The sequence below is a fragment of the Capra hircus genome, chromosome 6 (genome assembly GCF_001704415.2).
Source record: "Capra hircus breed San Clemente chromosome 6, ASM170441v1, whole genome shotgun sequence".
Classification (NCBI taxonomy): domain Eukaryota; kingdom Metazoa; phylum Chordata; class Mammalia; order Artiodactyla; family Bovidae; genus Capra; species Capra hircus.
In genome coordinates, this window is record NC_030813.1 from 65202344 (window position 1) to 65221972 (window position 19629).

The following is a 19629-nucleotide window of genomic DNA, read 5'->3' on the forward strand; positions in this document are numbered from 1 at the left end:
AAGCGATTCAGCATGCATACTAAAGATCAAAATATAATAAAGTATAAAAAATTAAAGAAAATATAAAAAATATTTATTTTCTAACTTTTTAGGGTAAGGAGTTCCTTATACACAACATGTTGTCAAACCAGGAGAGTAAAAAAAACTGACAAAAAAAATAAATTATGGAGGACATTAGACAGAATTCAGATAAAAACTATAGAGCAAATAATAAAAACAAAGATATTTACAACATAATTTGTACAGGAATTTCAGAGGGAAAAGAAGACTAATAAATATATGAAATTATGCCATTATTTACTGGTAGCAATGGAAAATAAGTTTACAATATGGCGAATTTTAGCCATAACACTGGAAAAAACATTCAAAGTTTTGGTAGCAGTACATTCATAATATAGTACATAATATAGATAAATGGCATTTTTATAACCATTTGTGTTCAGTCACTCAGTCATGTTGGACTCTTTGTGACCGCATGGACTGAAGCACACCAGGCTTCCCCATCCTTCACTATCTCCTGGAGTTTCCTCAAACTCATGTCCATTGAGTTGATGATGCCATAAATAGAATAAATTACTCTAATAGAACAAATTGGGTAGCTTGGAAACACCAATGAAGTAGTAAAATTAAAACATGAGAATCCCATGGACGGAGGAGCCTGTGCAGGCTATAGTGCATAGGATTGGCTGCACAGAGTCAAACATGACTAAAGTGACAACACACATGCAAGCACATGTGTATATATGAACACAAAAAAATATGTTCCTGGGAAGAAAAACTATGACCAGCCTGGACAGCATATTAAAATGCAGAGACATTACTTTGCCAACAAAGGTCTGTATAGCCAAAGTTATGGTTTTCCAGTGGTCATGTATGGATGTGAGAGTTGGACTAAAACGAAAGCTGAATGCCAAAGAATTGATGCTTTTGAACTGTGGTATTGGAGAAGACTCTTGAGAGTCTCTTGGACTGCAAGAGATCAAACCAGTCAATCCTAAAAGAAATCAGTCCTAAATAGTCATTGGAAGGACTGATGGTAAAGCTGAAACTCCAACACTTTGGCCACCTGATGCAAAGAACTGATTCATTGGAAAAGACTCTGAAGCTGGGAAAGATTGAAGACAGGAGGAAAAGGGGATGACAAAGGATGAGATGGCTGGATGGCATCACCGATTTGATGGACATGAGTTTGAGGAAGCTCCAGGAGTTGGTGCTGGACAGGAAACCTGGGGTGCTACAGTCCACAGGGTCACAAAAATTTGGGACACGACTGAGCAACTGAACTGAACTGAGATACTTAGTTCCTCCTTTTAATGATGATGTGGTAGTCTATATTACATAAGTTTCATAATTTATTCTGTTAGTCCATAAACAGTGAAAAGGAACTAAAAAGCCTCTTGATGAAGGTGAAGGAGGAGAGCAAAAGAGCTGGCTTAAAACTAAATATTAAAAAAACTAAGAATACAGCATCTGGCCCCATTCAGTTCAGTTCAGTTCAGTTCAGTCACTCAGTCATGTCTGACCCTTTGCGACCCCATGAATCACAGCACACCAGGCCTCCCTGTCCATCACCAACTTGCGGAGTTCACTCAGACTCATGTCCATCGAGTCGGTGATGCCATCCAGCCATCTCATCCTCTGTTGCCCCCTTCTCCTCCTGCCCCCAATCCCTCCAAGCATCAGGGTCTTTTCCAATGAGTCAAGTCTTCACATGATGTGGCCAAAGTATTGGAGTTTCAGTTTCAGCATCAGTCCTTCCAGTGAATACCCAGTACTGATATCCTTTAGGATGGACTGGTTGGATCTCCTTGCAGTCCAAGGGACTTTCAAGAGTCTTCTCCAACACTATAGTTCAAAAGCATCAATTCTTCAGTGCTCAGCTTTCTTCACAGTCCAACTCTCACATCCATACATGACTACTGGAAAAACCATAGCTTTGACTAGACAGACCTTTGTTGGCAAAGTAATGTCTCTATGTTTTAATATGCTATCTAAGTTGGTCATAACTTTCCTTCCAAGGAGCAGCTGTCTCTTACTTCATGGCAAATAGAGGGGGAAAAGTTGGAAGTAGTGACAGATTTCCTCTTCCTGGGCTCTAAAATCACTGTGAATGGTGACTTCAGCCATGAAATCAGAAGACATTTTCTTCTTGGCAGGAAAGCTATGACAAACCTAGAGAGTGTGTTGAAAAGCAGAGACATTACTCTGCCGACAAAGACAAAGGCTGTAGTCAAGGCTGTGGTCTTCTCAGTGTATGATCGTGAAAGCTGGACAGTAAAGAAGGCAGAGCAATGAAAAATTGATGCCTTTGAACTATGGTGCTGGAGAAGACTCCTGAGAGTCCCTTTGACAGCAAGGAGATCAAATCAGTCAATCTTAAGGGAAATCAACCTTGAATACTCATTGGAAGGACTGATGCTGAAGATGAAATTCCAGTATTTTGGTCATTTGATGCGAACATCTGACCCATTGGAAAAGTTCCTGATGCTGGGAAAGATTGAGGACATATGGAGAAGACAGTATCAGAGGATGAGATGACTGGATGGATATGAATTTGGGCAAATTTGGGGAGATACTGAGGGACAGGGAGGACTGGCATGCTGCAATCCATGGGGCTGCAAAAATTCAGATATGACTGGGCATCTGAACAACAACTAAGTATATATATATATAAATCTAGAAGAATACCTTTGATATTAGTTGCATGACAAAAACAAGTGTTAGATTTCATTTGTACAAAAACTGTACACACAAATGTGTATACACATACTTGTTTAAACTTACAGAAAAATCTGGAAGTATAGGCTTCAAATGGCTAAGTAATTTTGAGTAGAAATGTAATAAGTTTTATTCTATTATTATTAACAGTACATGGTCAAAAACATTATGACTCTAGGGAAAAAAGTTTTATTTTTTCCATGACTTCAACAACATATAGGAGAAGGAAATGGTAGCCCACTGCAGTATTCTTGCCTGGAAAATACCAGGGACAGAGGAGCCTGGTGGGCTGCTATCTATGGGGTCGCAGAGTCGGACACGAGTGAAGTGACGTAGCAGCAGCAGCAGCAACAACATATATGTATATCACTAAGAGATTATTTAAATTATTTAAGAAAATAAAGAAAAATAAATTCTAATTATTTGTGGTAAAAAGCTTAAAACATTTTATGTCCACAGAGAAAGTGGATTAAATATTAATGATTCTACAATTTGAGACATGAAATATTAGTCTAGAAGAAAAAATAAAATATATTTTCATCCACTGTGAACTTTATGTGACTTTCTTGATAAAGTAGAATATATAGAATCCATCAAATTACATTAAGGTTAAGAAATTAATGACCATAGAGATTGCTTGGGCACACAGTGCTTCATTCTTAGTTTCAAAAAGAAGTATGACAAATTCCTAAATCTAGTAGAACATAGTTTGATGTGATTAGACTAGAAATAGGAATGTAGAGTTATAATATTTAATAAGAAAGGGGAAAGACTCATATCAGAATATATTTTTAAAAATTAATTAGTGAAGTGACATATTTAGAAAGAGAACAAAATGAGAAAAGTACAAAATAAAGCAGCTTATTTTTTCTTAACATCTTTGCTCATAGTTATGAAATTCTCATGGTTTAGTGACTGATCCAAAAATGCTAATAATAAAACAATGTTTTATGCAAATTTTTGGATTTCTAATTACTTTGTTTGACACACCAATTCTATTTTCTTGAAACCGAGTTTATAAAATTGTGAACCATGATTCCAAAGAATAATATTTAGGAGGGATTATAAATGTTTTTTGAGCCTGTTTCCACATGAATATTTTTTTGAGGAAGGAAAATAAACCATAATTTTCTTCAGTCTATTAAAAAATTACTGCTGGGTTGAAAGTATATTAAAATGAACACCAAATTTGTCATTATATCACTTTATATTCATAGAACACAACACAACATAAATTAGACTTAGAAACAATATAACTCTTCATGACATTCACATTCTCTAAGGCTTTGATGCTCAGATAAATTATATAAGGTTGCTAAAATTTTTGCAAAATTGAGGCATAATATTGAGGGTTATTAAATTATAAAAGATATGAAAAGATCTTTAAATGGAAGAAATAAATGGGAATTGGTTCTTCTGAATGCAAAAAGGTATACGTTTTCCTATGTCTTAAGATCATAAAGTAAGCGGTAAAATATTTTCACTAACGTAAGTTATCTTCTCAGAACTTTCACTTTAAAAGGGAGAGAATACAAATGAGTATAACAGGAACAGCAAAACATTCTCGTCACCTACAGTTATGACAATCTGAAGGTTTTCAGAAAGAATTGTTACTAAGGAAATGACAGGAACAAATGCACACTCAGAAGTCACCTGCAGAGTAAGAAATCAGTTTAAAAAACACAGATGTCTTACTAAAACTTAAATTTAATCTAACCAGTAGAGATACCTTGTTTCAGTCAATATGGCTCTTTAGTAGAAAAGTAATCCTTGCTCAAAACCCTCTACTACATGTGTTGGAAAATTATTCTGATAGTTATACACATCTAGGATGACTGACGGAGAAGGCAATGGCATCCCACTCCAGTACTCTTGCCTGGAAAATCCCATGAACAGAGGAGCCTGGTGCGTTGCAGTCCATGGGGTCGCAAAGAATTGGACACGACTGAAGCGACTTAGCAGCAGCAATAGCAGGATGACTGAGAGGTGAATGACGTGCCTTTATTAAAGCAGTTCTCAAATTCTGCAAGCACGAATCATGGTCCTAGTAACATACCCAAAGATTAACTTGTTTTCCAGAACCCTTGATTCTAATAGTCTTATAGTTAAGTAGTGAACCGAATCATACCCTGATTATAACAGTGTTAAAATTTTATATTAAACCTACTATTTTCTAATCATAAGCCTTCTGATATGCCCATCCACCTACAGGTTGAAGTTCAGGGTCTATGTTAACTTTCTTTCTATATCCCTGTGTTACTCAAAATATTTGTCAAAAGTAAGGAGAAATGTTAAATCTCCAAATGGATTGTATTTAAGAGAAAAGGATTCCTACAGTTCAGAAATTTACTACTTCACTAAATTATATAGATTTTAACAGGATGTTAGAAAGTGAAAGTCACTCAGTTGTGTCCAGCTCTTTGTGACCCCATGGACTATCATGGAATTCTCCAGGCCAGAATACTGGAGTGGGTAGCCCTTCCCTTTTCCAGGGGATCTTCCCTACCCAGGGATCGAACCCAGGTCTCCCATATTGCAGGCAGATTCTTTACCAGCTGAGCCACAAAGGAAGCCTGAGAAAACTGGAGTGGGTAGCCTATCCCTTCTCCAGCGGATCTTCCCCACCCAGGAACGGAACCAGGGTCTCCTGCATTGCAGGAGGATTCTTTATCAACTGAGCTGTCAGGGAAGCATTGCCATTTTAATGAAAAATACTCAGTGACCAAAGTAAAGAATATCCTGGGAATATAGTTTTCAAAAGCCTCACCAAAATGTGAGGCCATACCTCTGGCCACAAAATATAATGTTCTCTCTCTATGCATATTCTTTACTAACACTGACCTGAACTTATGTATATGACAGCTAAGAATATTAGTCTTTTCCTAGAGTTGCAACTGATGCCAGTCTCCTTTATACCTCATTATAGCTCATATAGAATTCTGAGGAAGAATTATAGTATTTTACTGTCTTTACTTTTATATTGACAGGCCATCTCAACACTAACTACTAGAATTTAAGTCCACTGGATGCACATATACTATCACATATATGTCCTGTCTACAGTACACAAACACTACTAGGGCAAACACTATGTCTTGCTTACCACTGTATCCCAGTTCCCAGACTCTGCTTCATACATATTAGGCACTGAGTAAATATTATTGAATGGATGCTAATGTTTAATAACTGTTTACTGAATTAATAGCTAAGACTCTTTCCTGAAACACGGGGCTTCAGTTGGCTAAACTATTTTAGTACAGATAGAATTAGATCCTGAGCTATTTAAAAATAGAAGAAAATCATAGATTTTATCTCCTGCTAACAAGTTTCTGCTAAAAGTCTAGTGATAAGGCATTCATTACTTTGTTAGAAGACTTTTGTATGGATGAAAATCTGTCTTCACATAGCTTTCACTACTTAGTTATGGACTGTTTATAACATCTATACATAGTAAATTCAAGCATGATTTTCTCTGGCATCCTTAAGAATATAAGATGCCTCAATGCAAGTCTCCTGAATTCCAAATTCTCGTTTTTAACTCTTTATCCAGTGGGGTTTTTTTCTAGATTAAGAAGTCCAGTTGAAGTTTTTTTTTTTTTTTTTTTCCCCAAAATAATTAATCCAGCACTGCACATAATATTCTAGATTACATGTCAGGTAGAAGAGAAGAGAGGGGAGGAGACACTTGAGTGCAATTGAGAGAAGCGCAGTAAGTACACTATCCACTGTGTCAGTTCAGTTCAGGTCAGTCACTCAGTCGTGTCCAACCCTTTGCGACCCCATGAATTGCAGCACGCCAGGCCTCCCTGTCCATCACCAACTCCCGGAGTTCACTCAACTCACGTCCATCGATGCCATCCAGCCATCTCTTCCTCTGTCTTCCCCTTTGAGGGATTGGGGGCAGGAGGAAAAGGGGACGACAGAGGATGAGATGGCTGGATGGCATCACCGACTCGATGGACATGAGTCTGAGTGAACGCCGAGAGTCGGTGATGGACAGGGAGACCTGGCGTGCTGCGATTCATGGGGTCGCAAAGAGTCGGACACGACTGAGCGACTGACCTGAACTGAACTGACACAGTGGATCCTATACCTACTGCGCTTCTCTCAATTGCACTCAAGTGTCTCCTCCCCTCTCTTCTCTTCTCTCTGCTCCTCTCTTTTTCTCTACTTTCCCTTCCTCATCCTTTCCTTCCCTCCCTTGCTTTCCTCATCCACAGTTATGTTAATGACTTTGATTTACATGACATTTGTAATCTTAGAGGAAAGGTGATTAAAAATGCAGGTTCTGTGCAGACAGCACATGGATCTGAGTCTTGGATTCAGCATTATCAGCAAGATGATCTTTGCTGTTGTTTATTTAGCTGCTCTACTGTGTTTTATTTTGGGCTTCCTTGATAACTCAGTTGGTAAGGAATCCGCCTGCAATGCGGGAGACCTGGGTTCATCCCTGGGTTGGGAAGATCCCCTGGAGAAGGGATAGGTTACCCACTTCAGTATCCTGGCCTGAAGAATTCCATGGACTATACAGTCCATGGGGCCAAAAAGAGTTTTACACGACTGACTTTCACTTTCTTTCTATGTATTATTTAGTGCCTACTCTGTATTATCTAGGGGGGCTCCCAAATCACTGCAGATGGTTACTGCAGCCATGAAATTAAAAGACCCTTGTTCCTTGGATGAAAAACTATGACCAGCCTAGATAGCATATTAAAAAGCAGAGACATTATTTTTCAAACAAAGGTTTGTCTAGTCAGAGCTATGGTTTTTCCAGTAGTCATGTGTGGATGTGAGAGTTGGATTAGAAAGAAAGCTGAGCACTGGAGAATTGATGCTTTTGAACTGTGGTGTTGGAGAAGATGTTTGAGAGTCACTTGGACTGCAAGGAGATCCAACCAGTCAATCCTAAAGGAAATCAGTCCTGGGTATTCATTGGAAGGACTGATGCTGAGGCTGAAACTCCAATGTTTTGTCCACCTGATGCAAAGAACTGACTCATTGGAAAAGACTCTGATGCTGGGAAAGATTGCAGGCAGCAGAAGAGGATGACAGAGGATGAGATGGTTGGATGGCATCACCAACTCAATGGACATGAGTTTGAGCAAGCTCTGGGAATTGGTGATAGACAGGGAATGGATGCAGGGCGTGTTGCAGTCCATGGGTTGCAAAAAGTTAGACACGACTAAGCGACTGAACTGAACTGAACTGAATTTAGCTACATAGTTGTGTCAAACTCTTTTGTGAACCCATGGACTGTAGCTAGCCAGGCTTGTCTCTCTGTGGGATTTCCCAAGCAAGAATACTGGAGTGGGTTGCCATTTCCTCCTTCAGGGGATCTTTCAGACCCAGGATCCATCCTGTGCCTCCAGCATTGCAGGAGGATTGTTTACCACTGAGATACCTGGCATCTTTAGTGAGTTCCTAGAAATTGATGCGCCCTGATTTTTCCATCTGTAAATTTGGGAGAATAACAGTATCTAACCTTTATTTTCCCTTCATGCTTGATTGTAGTTCCACTAAGTATAACATTCTAGGTTGAACATGTGTCTTTATTTTGGAGACATTTCCCCCATGGTTTTCTGGTATTGTCAATGAGTAATCTCACGGTGTTCTAATTTTCTTGCCTTGACTGTGATATTTTCTATTAGCACCCTCTAACCTTAAAAATTTAGACTTCTCTGTTTATCTTTGGAGTTAAGGTATATTTCCTTATTTTGACTACAAGATGTTTCCCTTTGAGTAATATCATAAATCTCAGCCTTAGCAGTGAGTATAAAAGTAGTACTCATGTAAAATTCTGGACACAAGTACTGTCCATATGGTTAGAACTCATGTCTAGTTTATTCACCACGGATAGCCGGCATTCAGTAAATATTTGTTGAATGAAAGACTGATATTTCTCATAATTCAAAACTAAAAGTGTGAAAGTGTTAGTCACTCAGTAGTGTCCAACTTTTTGTGATCCCATGAACTGTAGCCCATCAGGTTCCTGTCTGTTGAATTCTCCAGGTAACATATTGGAGTGGATAGCCATTCCATTCTCCAGCGTATCTTCCCCACCTCTTCCCCACCCAGTCTCCTGAAATGCAGGTGGATTCTTGACCATCTCAGCCATCAGGGACGCTTCTGATGGCTTTATGATATCTCTAATTCAAAAGAGATTTAGTAATATGAAAAGTAGTTTCATAGTTCAGTTCACTGTAAGATATTTAATAATAATACACAATAATTCAAGGAGTTTACTGTGCTTGACTTTAACTAGAATAATTCTAGAGTTACTGTGATTCTGAGAATATCTGGTATGTCATTTCAGTTAAAAATTTAGGTGACATTACTTTGCACAAATTTTCTTTCTTGGTCCTGAAACAAGCTAAAAACATAGATGTCATTTCTGCTTTTCACAAATGAGGACTCTGCCTCAAAGATTTGTATGAAATCACCCTAGTGGGAAGGAGTGTAGCTGAAACTAGAAATTATATCTAATGATCAGGTCCAGGATTCTCAGTTGGCAGTATGCATATATGTGAATTAATCTCTAGAGACCTGTGGTGGTCATTTTATTATATTTTGATAATATCTCAAGAGCCATTTTTTTTTTTTTTCAGTTTTCCACGCTGATTTGCCTCCTCTTGTTTGGGACCCTATTATCATTATTATTTTCTTAGATAAATCTTAATCACCTGTATATAAATATAAAACACCAGATTTGTCTATTTCATTTTTAAATGAAAAATCAGAAATTTCCTTCTGTTTCTTAACCAAAAATGTGTCTCATAGTATATAATGGGATAAAAGGGAAGAAGAGTATACTTGAAAGACTCTATAAACAGGGGATTTATTAATTATGAATTTGCATTTTAGCTTCAAAATTATTTTGTCTCTCATTTCTTCTTAAAATATTTAATTATTATAGAACATTATTAGTCATTTTGTCTGTAAGTTTGCACCCATATTTTATTAGAGAATGAAGCCAAAAATCTAAATGTCTAAAAAAAACCATGTATTATCATGTCCACTAAAATTATTTGAAAATAATATATTTTAAAAGCAATTATACTTGATATTATCATTTAGGCAAATGATTGCTGACTTAAGAAATTGTTTTTAAAAATGAGTTCTCTTCCTTGAGCTCTCTCAAAATATAACTTCTTAGTCAAAGCTCACTGTAAATTAGTTTAGAACAGCCAAAATTTCACACCATTTTTTCAATTATTTTACAAAGTCTGATCAAAATGAGATTGTTTTCAACATTACAAATAAGACAGCTCAAGCTTGAGAAATTTTAACCAACTTGCCAAGATGCCATAGAGCCTCTCTGAGAATGAAACACAGGAACTGTGACTTCAGGTTTTAGCTACAACAACAGGATCGGTTTTCATAGTTCAGCAATATAAAAATCAATAAAATGTCTCTTCTTTATACTCTTGATGAAAACTAATGAGGAAACAAGCTACCGTCTCTGATTAGATACAAAAAAATAATGGCTTCCAATTTGGTAAATTCCAAAATAGGTGACTTTGAAGATTTAATTTAGAAACTGGCATCAGACATCAAAATTCTTAGAAAGAACCATCTGTGGTTAGTTTTAGGAAGGTCTCTCAAAAAAGGAAAAAGGAAGAAGAAAATATGAATATAAGTGTTTTATACATGTCTATATCAATTATCTTCAACTAAATATTAAAAGGATGAAAAGTTCATCACAACTGTAGCTACTTTGAAAAGTGAATACATACATTCTCATCATTGAGACCCTAAGAGCTAACTACAACAGCAATATATAGCTTTAATTTTTTACTATGTATTTATTCACTGGCCAGAAAAATTCATATTCTGTTTGGTACTGTGATAAATAATTCATCTACTTTAGCTGTTAACACATTTGTCTCTCTCTCACTTATCCATAATGGCAAAAAAAGTACATGACATTCCCAATTAAAATTTCCCCCTTGAAAACTACTAAGAAAAGCCAGTGACATGACTACTGAGTTATTTTGTTTCAGTTCAAATCTTGGACATGTTGTATATGAAAACTTGAAGAAATTATGAATGATCTACTACTCTCCTTCATTTCCTAAATGAAGAAACTGTGTTCAGAGAGATTAAGGACTCTTGACACATAGAATCATGTCTCCAGACTGCCAGAGTCCAATCTCTGTCTACACCACCACAACAAAACTCTCTAATTCTGAGCAGCTTGAAAGAGAGTTCCGAAATCTGGATAATGCAAATATCCTCAAGAAGAAAATATAATATTTAAAACCAAACATCTCTTTAGAAAGACAATATCCCCTTTAGTAAGCAGCTTGTCTATTAGGTCGCAAAAGAAACTTGCACTTGGAGTGATAAAGGAGCATACAGGTTGCTATTTTAGAAAACCAATGGGTAATCTATTTATACTTATGAGAACACAGGTTCATGTGCAATATTATAAAGATGCAGGAGAGCACTGATACATGGCCTACCAAGGTATCTTTCATAATTTTATGATATATTCAAAGAAATAAATCATTACGATACACTTAAATATAAGAAGTTATTAATTACGTAGTATGTTTGTGCCCATACAGAACATTTAAGTTTCTAAGGAAAAACTAAAACCGTAATATTTAAAAAGCAGTGTCAAACATATTCTGGCAAGACTCATATTACTTAGTATACTTTATTCTCTGTTTTTGGAGAGAAAATACAGTTGTTCTATGGGCCAGTGGTAAATTCTGGCTATATGCTAAAAATCATCATCATCATAATAAATTTTAGCAATGATGCAAGTAGTTATAAAAGCATGTTTCCATCTCTGTAGTGATTGCATTTTACTCTTGAGTTCTAAACACTGCCCCCACTTCCCTTTGTCATACACATGCACACACACACACACACGTATCCAGATTCACATCAACATAACACTTTCATTTACTTGTACACATCCAATGAAAATAAAAATCATTCAAAACTGACTCAATAAATTATACACAATTAATTTCTAAGAAATATAACACACTTGCCACCCTGATGGATTTTTTTAGCCATATTTATGGTCTTTCTTGGCTAAAACTTTGCTTATTTTTTTCGAATAGCAAAAAAGAAAGGATAAGGGGAAAAGCAGTATTAGTGTATAGAAAAGCATCATACATTCCATGCTGTGTAACAAGTTTCTAAAATAACTTTGTCTTTAAAATGAAGAATAATTCAGAAAGTTCAACAGTGGCATTCATTCACTAAATGCAGTAACAAAATCATTTCTCCTCCCCTCCCTACTTCCAGTAACTGAGTCTTCACTAGTTTCCACTGCGCTTCAAGTCAAAACCAACTGAGCTAATTTCGGTGCTTCACACATAGGCTCATTTCATTCTATCAGAAAATAAGTAGATCTAATAAATAAACTGATGGTAAAATATCCCAAATGTGCCCGGGGAAATGCAAATTATTTAACCCAGAATGATTTCTAAAGAGAAACGAGGAAGGAGTGGGTAGATACCAGAGAATAGTTTAAAGTCCTTGAATTTACTCACCAGTTTCCCAGATGCACGGTCAGTAACAGGAACATCAACCTCACCCCTCTCCTTTGATTCCACAGAAGAAAAGGGGAGAAGAGAAGAGCTTTCCAAGAACCCATGGGGATTGCTTTTTCTTCTTAGCTCTCCAGCCAGGACTTTTCCTCCCACCTCAGCTGCAGACTGGTGAGTACAGAAAGGAGAAGGTGGAAAGGCTGTACACCTCCCAACCAGGTAGGATGCGACTCCCAGTGGAATTGAGCAAAGCGAGCCAATCAGACCGAGAGGATGCCGGTAGAAATTATCTGAAAAAAAGTTGGGCCAATCAACAGCCCAAGGAGGCGGAGCTTCCCCTACTAGAAATCGAGCCCAGTAGGGAAAAGGGCTCTTTTCTTCCTAAAAGAAAAACAAACCTCTTCTCCCTGGCAGCCTCAGAGAAACAGTTGAGTGGCTCTGACAGATTTCCGTCCCTAGGGAAAGGCGGCTTCCTTCTTTTCCCCGAGCCTTCCCGACCGACTCTATTTCGGGAGTCTCTTTCCTCTCCCGCGTTTGGATTCTGAATCTGTCTTCCAAGAGGGATCCGTGGGGAGCTTGCCATGCCTAATTGGTTTTCCCCAGGCTCCCGAAGGTTCTGCTAATTTTGGTAATTACCGTTGTTACTTTGCGTGGGGCGGTGTCTCATTTCTTTGCAGACCCAGCACCTGGCATAATGCCCCACACAAATATGTTCTCGGGAGGTGTTGAAATATATAACTGTATGAGTGAATGAGCCAGCTGGGTGCATTCCTGATAATCACGTTTCCTACCCACCTCCCTTCAGCTGCAGTTACAAGTGAGAGGATTTGCCGTCTCCTCGCTCTGGGCAACAAATGATAGTAATGAACAATACCAGGCAAGAATTCTCTCATTTTATAAAAACATAAACAAAAATCCGATTTTAGAGAGATTATTTTAGTCCTAGGAGCTGTAGATCGAATACATGTGTAATCCTTGTTCTCCCCTTTGCGTTTGTTGAGCTCCAGTGTTTGGTACCTAACTTCAGAGGCTCTGCTTTGAGTTTGCAGCAGAGCCCAACAGTTGCTATGGCAACTAGAAAGCCTCTGGCAGCCTGAACAACTGTACAGGCTGACAGTGGTGGCGGTGGAAACAGGCTCGCTCTGCCCAGCCATCTTCCTCCTCTGTCCCCTCCTAGATCGCTGCTTCCCGCAAAACCCGTGTGGTTGGAGGCTTTGGCTGTGTCCTTAATCATCTCACAACTACCTGGAACTGACCAGATGCAGGGGTGAACTGCAATTTGATGGAGTTACTTTAGAGTATTTGTCTCCCCAGCATATAGTTCAAGGTAGAAGTAACAGTGTTTGTGGATGAGTAGCTGTTGCTACCCTAGCTTCTGAAATCACTTAAAGGAACTGGATGCGGTAACAAGGTTACAGATATTTTCTTGCCCAGAATAACAGATGGTGAAATACAAGGGCTTTTCTCCTCTCTCTTTGGTTCTCCATCTCTTTAGTCTTCTCTAAATATAGGTGTTGACTTCCTTATTTTTCTTCTTCTACTTGTTAATTACTAAGCATTATTCTCTTTCATCAAACCATATTAGTCAAGGTACCTCATGCTAAATAATTTGAATAAGAATAAAGTTTCATTATAATAAATTTTGAGATGAATTGAATATAGTTAAAAGTTGATTTCAATTTGAATCTGGGTAGTAGTTGTTTTTCTGGCCAATTAAGAATGCACTTTGCAGAACTGTTTAACTGTTTCATTGGGTGCACACACTAATTCACTGCTCTGGTTAGCAAGCAAACTTAGGAATGAATTTATTAGAAGTATGTGGTGAATAACAAATATTTGTCTAGGTACTCTGCATTTTTCAAAGATTAGGTAAGTTTTCTGCATATAATCAATATGATATCGAGTTGACAATATGATATTGCATATATTTATACAACGGTAGTTGAAAGTTCTCCCATCAAAAATTTTACTTTTATTGTTCTAATGCATAACTGAAAGATGCTGGGAGCCATTACAAAAAATTAATGGAGAGGAAAGGTGAAGGATATATCCTTAGGCTACTATACATTGTTTATTGTTGTAAAAGATAAAGGACTGGAGTAATTTCCAAACTGGGAAATTTTCTGTATTTTCTGAAATACACATTTTTGCCAATTTGGGGCTGAAATATTTCAAATTTATTTAAATCCTTTCCTTCAAACAATGTCATGTGACTTTTTATTTCTATGTCTCTTCCTTTGATTTTTCTTTTCCTTTTTGTAACATTTGTCTTCTGGGAAAAGGATCCTATTCTGCTGTCATAGTTAATTATAATTCCCTGTAAACTATGTTAGAGGGATCCGTGCCCTCCAGAACCTAATTTTGTATATCAGCCATGTCTTGACCCTGACAGTCTGTCTCATTTGATTTACTGAATCAGTTGTGTGTGTGTGGTGGGAGTGGGGAATGACACACAGTGCGAGCTCTGAAAAAAGCCAAGAAGGAAAACAGCGCTCATCAAACCAACCGTAGTGTGTCATAGAGGAGCCTTATGGAGAAATAGATTAGGTGTCTTACACACATCTAGATTAGAAGGCCAGAAGCTGCTATAGGGAAGAGTCTAGACAAAACTCTGTCTTCCGTTAAGGCCGTGGTTTCCAAACCTGGGCAGTTTTACCTCATAAGACATGTATCAGTGTCTGGAGACATCTTCAGTTGTCGCAGCTTGGAGGGAGGAGTGAGCTACTGGCACTGAGTGAGCAGAGTCCAGAGTTGATACTACATGTTGTAAAATGCAAAAGAGAGCCATCCCACAGCAAAGAATTATTGCATTCAAACTGTCAATAGTACCAAAGATGAGAAGCCCTGCATTATGTATAAAAATAGAAAGAGTAGACTGATTCCCTTGCAGCTGATGATTTCCTAATATTATCATTGAAATCATCATACCCCTTCTCCTTCCTTTGACATGCACGTTAAGTCGCTTTAGTCAAGGCCAACTTTTTGAAACCGCATGGTCTACAGCCTGCCAGCCTCCTCTGTCGATGGGATTCTCTAGGCAAGAATCCTGGAGTGGGTTGCCATGCCTGCCTCCAGGGGATCTTCCCAACCCAGGGATCAAACCTACATCTCTTAGGTCTCCTACATTGGCAGACAAATTCTTTACCACTGGTACCACCTGGGAAGCTCTTCTTTTGACCGGCTGAGCCATAACCATTATTCATTCATCTCATATCTAGTTGTAATGACCATAGACTGATAGTTCACAGCAATTTTTTTTCAAAATGTATCCAAATATTAGAATAAAATGAATATTTGAACATTAGAATAAATTGTTTGGAGTATCTACTTACAATGCAAAAAACATGGGCTTCTACCCAGACCAAATGAATTATAATTTTTAGCAAGAATCTCTGGAGCTTCTCATGTGTCAAAATGTTTGAAAAACATAATCTGATAATCGTCCTACAAAATGACTAGTGAGACAGTGACCTGATTATGAATGTGCAATTCTGGCCTTAGGAAAGCTAGATTTCCACATGATTCATCTGTCTGTTGTTAATATATTCATCGAAATATTTGTGAATAAATTTTGATGTCAAACACTGTACCCGACATTAAGAATACAGTAGTGAATAAGACTTACAACTTCTTGCCTTGCTTTCTTCATCTATAAAAAGGTGATAAGAATTTTTAGTCTATTGAGTTGTTTTTAAGATCAAATGGATGAACACAAGGGGATTGCTTTGAACAGTATGCGGATAATAGAGATTACTCAAAAAATGTTATTTGTCACTGTCATTGACTTATTGAGAGTGGATTTCAAATATAATTTTCTTATTCCAGCCATTGGTATAGAATCTGGCACAAAGCAGCATTCCTAGAATCAGCAATCTTATAAACACTATGGAGAAGATCAGGAGAACACTGGTGTTCTCATCCTACCCTCAACATTGTCCTGAAAACTGGCTTCTCCAGAGCAAGAAGACAATTGGAGTCATGTTCTAGTTCTCCTGATAACACTTTTCTTCTGATGGCCACAAATTCTATACAGTTAAAGCTGTAATTGTAGCTTCCTAAACTTATTATTCAATATCATAATTTTGTGTTTGTTTTATCCTGTCATATGCTATTCCTTTAGCTCATGGGGCCCTTCCTTCTTCTTCATCTGGTTAGTCTCTCATTACTCTTTGTGAGTGTTTAAGTGTCATTTTTCTCCAGGGAGTCTTTATTGATTGTTCACTACTTGCTAGTCTGTGGTACAGTTTTATCATCCAATAACAGTGAATATTTACTGAGTGTTTGATGTGTCACCAGACATTATTCTTAATGGTTCTGCGTTATAGATGTATATAATACTCTCACAACTTAAAGTAACCATTTCATATTCATATCACACAATATAACACATTTTTTAAATGTGTTAAAGCTATCTGTATTTCTGCCCAAATTATTAACTCTGTGTTTTAGATTTTACATATTAAGATTTATAGCACTTTCTAGACCTGTTATCTTATATATATATTCAATATTATTATAGTTTATCTTTAATGTCATATGTACATTTCTCTCCCTAGAACTTAACTCCATGATGTCAAAGATTTCATCTGTGTTCATCACTCACTCCTTTTGTCCAAAGCAATGACTAGTAAGTAGTAGGTACTTGATAAATACCTATAGAATGAAAATAAGTGTTCAGACAATAAATAAACACACACATGGCTTTAATCGTTCTATAAATTTCTGGAGTCATTAAGGGACTTCTTTCAACAGCATAGGTTCCAAGTGCCCATCCCTAATTAGACAAAATCCAGACCTTGTTGCTTGACTTATTCCTTCTTATCATACTATGGGAATTAATTATTTTTCTTATTTATATTTTGCCATGATAAAACTTAACAAACTCAGGCACTTTATGCAATAAGATTATTATTTAAATCAAACAGAAGAGAGGACCAGCAGACAGAAATTTCACAAAACTGAAAGCACACACCCTTTCTTTGTCAATCTGTTCAATCTCCTTTATCCTGTACCTGACCTCTGACGTACAGCCAAGAGAGGGAATACTGATCATTGGTGGCAGGTAGCCATGGATTTAAAGCTTCTAAATCCATCACATTTTTTGGTTTCTATATTGTAGTTTCCGATAACCTTTTGCCACTGGTTATTACTATTCTTTCTCGTATCTTCCATGCTTTCTTTTTTAGCTGATTTCCTCTCAGTATGCAAATATGTCCGTAAAAGTGAAAGTGAAAGTCACTCAATTGTGTCTGACACCTTTATCGAGCCCATCTTTGCATGAAATGTTCCCTTGGTATCTCTAATTTTCTTGAAGAGATCTCTAGTCTTTCCCATTCTGTTCTTTTCCTCTATTTCTTTGCATTGATCACTGAAGAAGGCTTTCTTATCTCTTCTCACTATTCTTTGGAACTCTGCATTCAGATGCTTGTATCTTTCCTTTTCTCCTTTGTTTTTCACCTCTCTTCTTTTCACAGCTATTTGTAAAGCCTCCCCAGACAGCCATTTTGCTTTTTGCATTTCTTTTCCATGGGGATGATCTTGATCCCTGTCAGACTTTATTTTTGGGGGCTCCAAAATCACTGCAGATGGTGATTGCAGCCATGAAATTAAAAGATGCTTACTCCTTGGAAGAAAAGTTATGACCAACCTAGATAGTATATTCAAAAGCAGAGACATTACTTTGCTGACTAAGGTCCATCTAGTCAAGGCTATGGTTTTTCCTGTGGTCATGTATGGATGTGAGAGTTGGACTGTGAAGAAGGCTAAGTGCCGAAGAATTGATGCTTTTGAACTGTGGTGTTGGAGAAGACTCTTGAGAGCCCTTGGACAGCAAGGAGATACAACCAGTCCATTCTGAAGGAGATGAGCCCTGGGATTTCTTTGGAAGGAATGATGCTGAAGCTGAAACTCCAGTACTTTGGCCACCTCATGTGAAGAGTTGACTCATTGGAAAAGACTGATGCTGGGAGGGATTGGGGGCAGGAGGAGAAGGGGACGATAGAGGATGAGATGGCTGGATGGCATCACTGACTCAATGGACGTGAGTCTGAGTGAACTCCGGGAGTTGGTGATGGACAGGGAGTTGGTGATGGACAGGGAGGCCTGCGTGCTGTGACTCATGGGGTCGCAAAAAGTCGCACACGTCTGAGCGACTGAACTGAACTGAACTGTGTCTGACTCTTTGCCATCCCATGAACTATACAGTCCATGGAATTCTTCAGACTAGAATACTGGAGTTGGTAGCTAGCCTTTCCCTTCTCCAGGATATCTTCCCAACCCAGGAAGTTGAACCCAGGTCTCCTGCATTGCAGGCAGATTATTTATCAACTGAGCCACAAGGGAAGTGCAAACATGTCCATGTAGAACATAAAACTTTGTTCACATACCACATTAACCTTATTACCTCCTCTGTTTTTTATGCCTATTCCTTACTCCCACTAAGAGCCATTCTTCTCTATTTTGTCACCACCCATTCACTCACCAAGCTTTGTAGTCTGGCCTCTGCACCATGACACTGATGGATCCAGGTTGCTAAATTCAGTAGAAGTTTCCCTCAGTCACCTTGTGTTTCATTTCCGTTGGATCCAGTTGATTCTCTTTCTCAAAATACTTGGCATCATGACACCATACTTTCCTGGTTTGTTTGTTTTTTACATTCCTTTAGCTAATTTATTTTAGGCCTCTTTGCATGCTTATTCTACCTGACTCCAACGTTTCTGAGTTCCTCAAATATGAGTTCAGCTTCTTTGCTTTTTTGCATCATACTTTCACACTGAGTAAACTCATCTATTTCCCGAGCTATTTATATAATTTTAAAACCTGAAGTGTATCCCCTCAAATTTAAAATCCAAGCATTTCTATTGGGCCATCAAAACATATATCAAACTAATCCCAGCCAGGTAGTCAAATGAGAAACCTCACATTTTTTCTAGATACATGTATCGTCTAAACTGTCATTAACACTTCAATATTTGCAAACCATATTTCCAGTGACGTGATTATGTGCTAAGTCACTTCAGTCCTGTCCAACTCTTTGCAAACCTATGAATTGAGCCTGCCATGCTCCTCTATCCATGGGGATTCTCCAGGCAAGAATACTGGAGTGGGTTGCCATGCCCTCTTCCAGGGGAATCATCCCTATTCAAGGATCAAACCCACCTTTCTTACATCTCCTGCATTAGCAGGTGGATTCTTTGCCACCAGCACAACCTAGGAAGCCTGTATCTCCCGTCAACCAACATAAATAGATTGCATTGGCCATGGGCTCATATATAAAATAGCCTGGGTTCAAACTCAAGATCTTCTACCACTAATTGTCTAAGAATAGGAAGTTTACTCATTTTTCAGTGTCTTAATTTGCATTAGATTGATGTGAAAATTGTTAGACAATTTAGTAAGTGCTCAA

The 19629-nt window shown here is 37.8% G+C and overlaps 1 protein-coding gene across 1 annotated transcript in view; it reads right to left on the reverse strand.

Moving 5' to 3' along the window:
• The window catches only part of GABRG1 (gamma-aminobutyric acid type A receptor gamma1 subunit), an 87200-nt gene extending 74691 nt beyond the window's left edge, over nt 1–12509 (reverse strand). The window contains exon 1 of the mRNA XM_005681572.3: nt 12228–12509. Within this exon, the coding sequence (XP_005681629.1) occupies nt 12228–12331 (104 nt within the window). The 5' untranslated portion in view covers nt 12332–12509. The remainder of the gene's footprint in view (nt 1–12227) is intronic.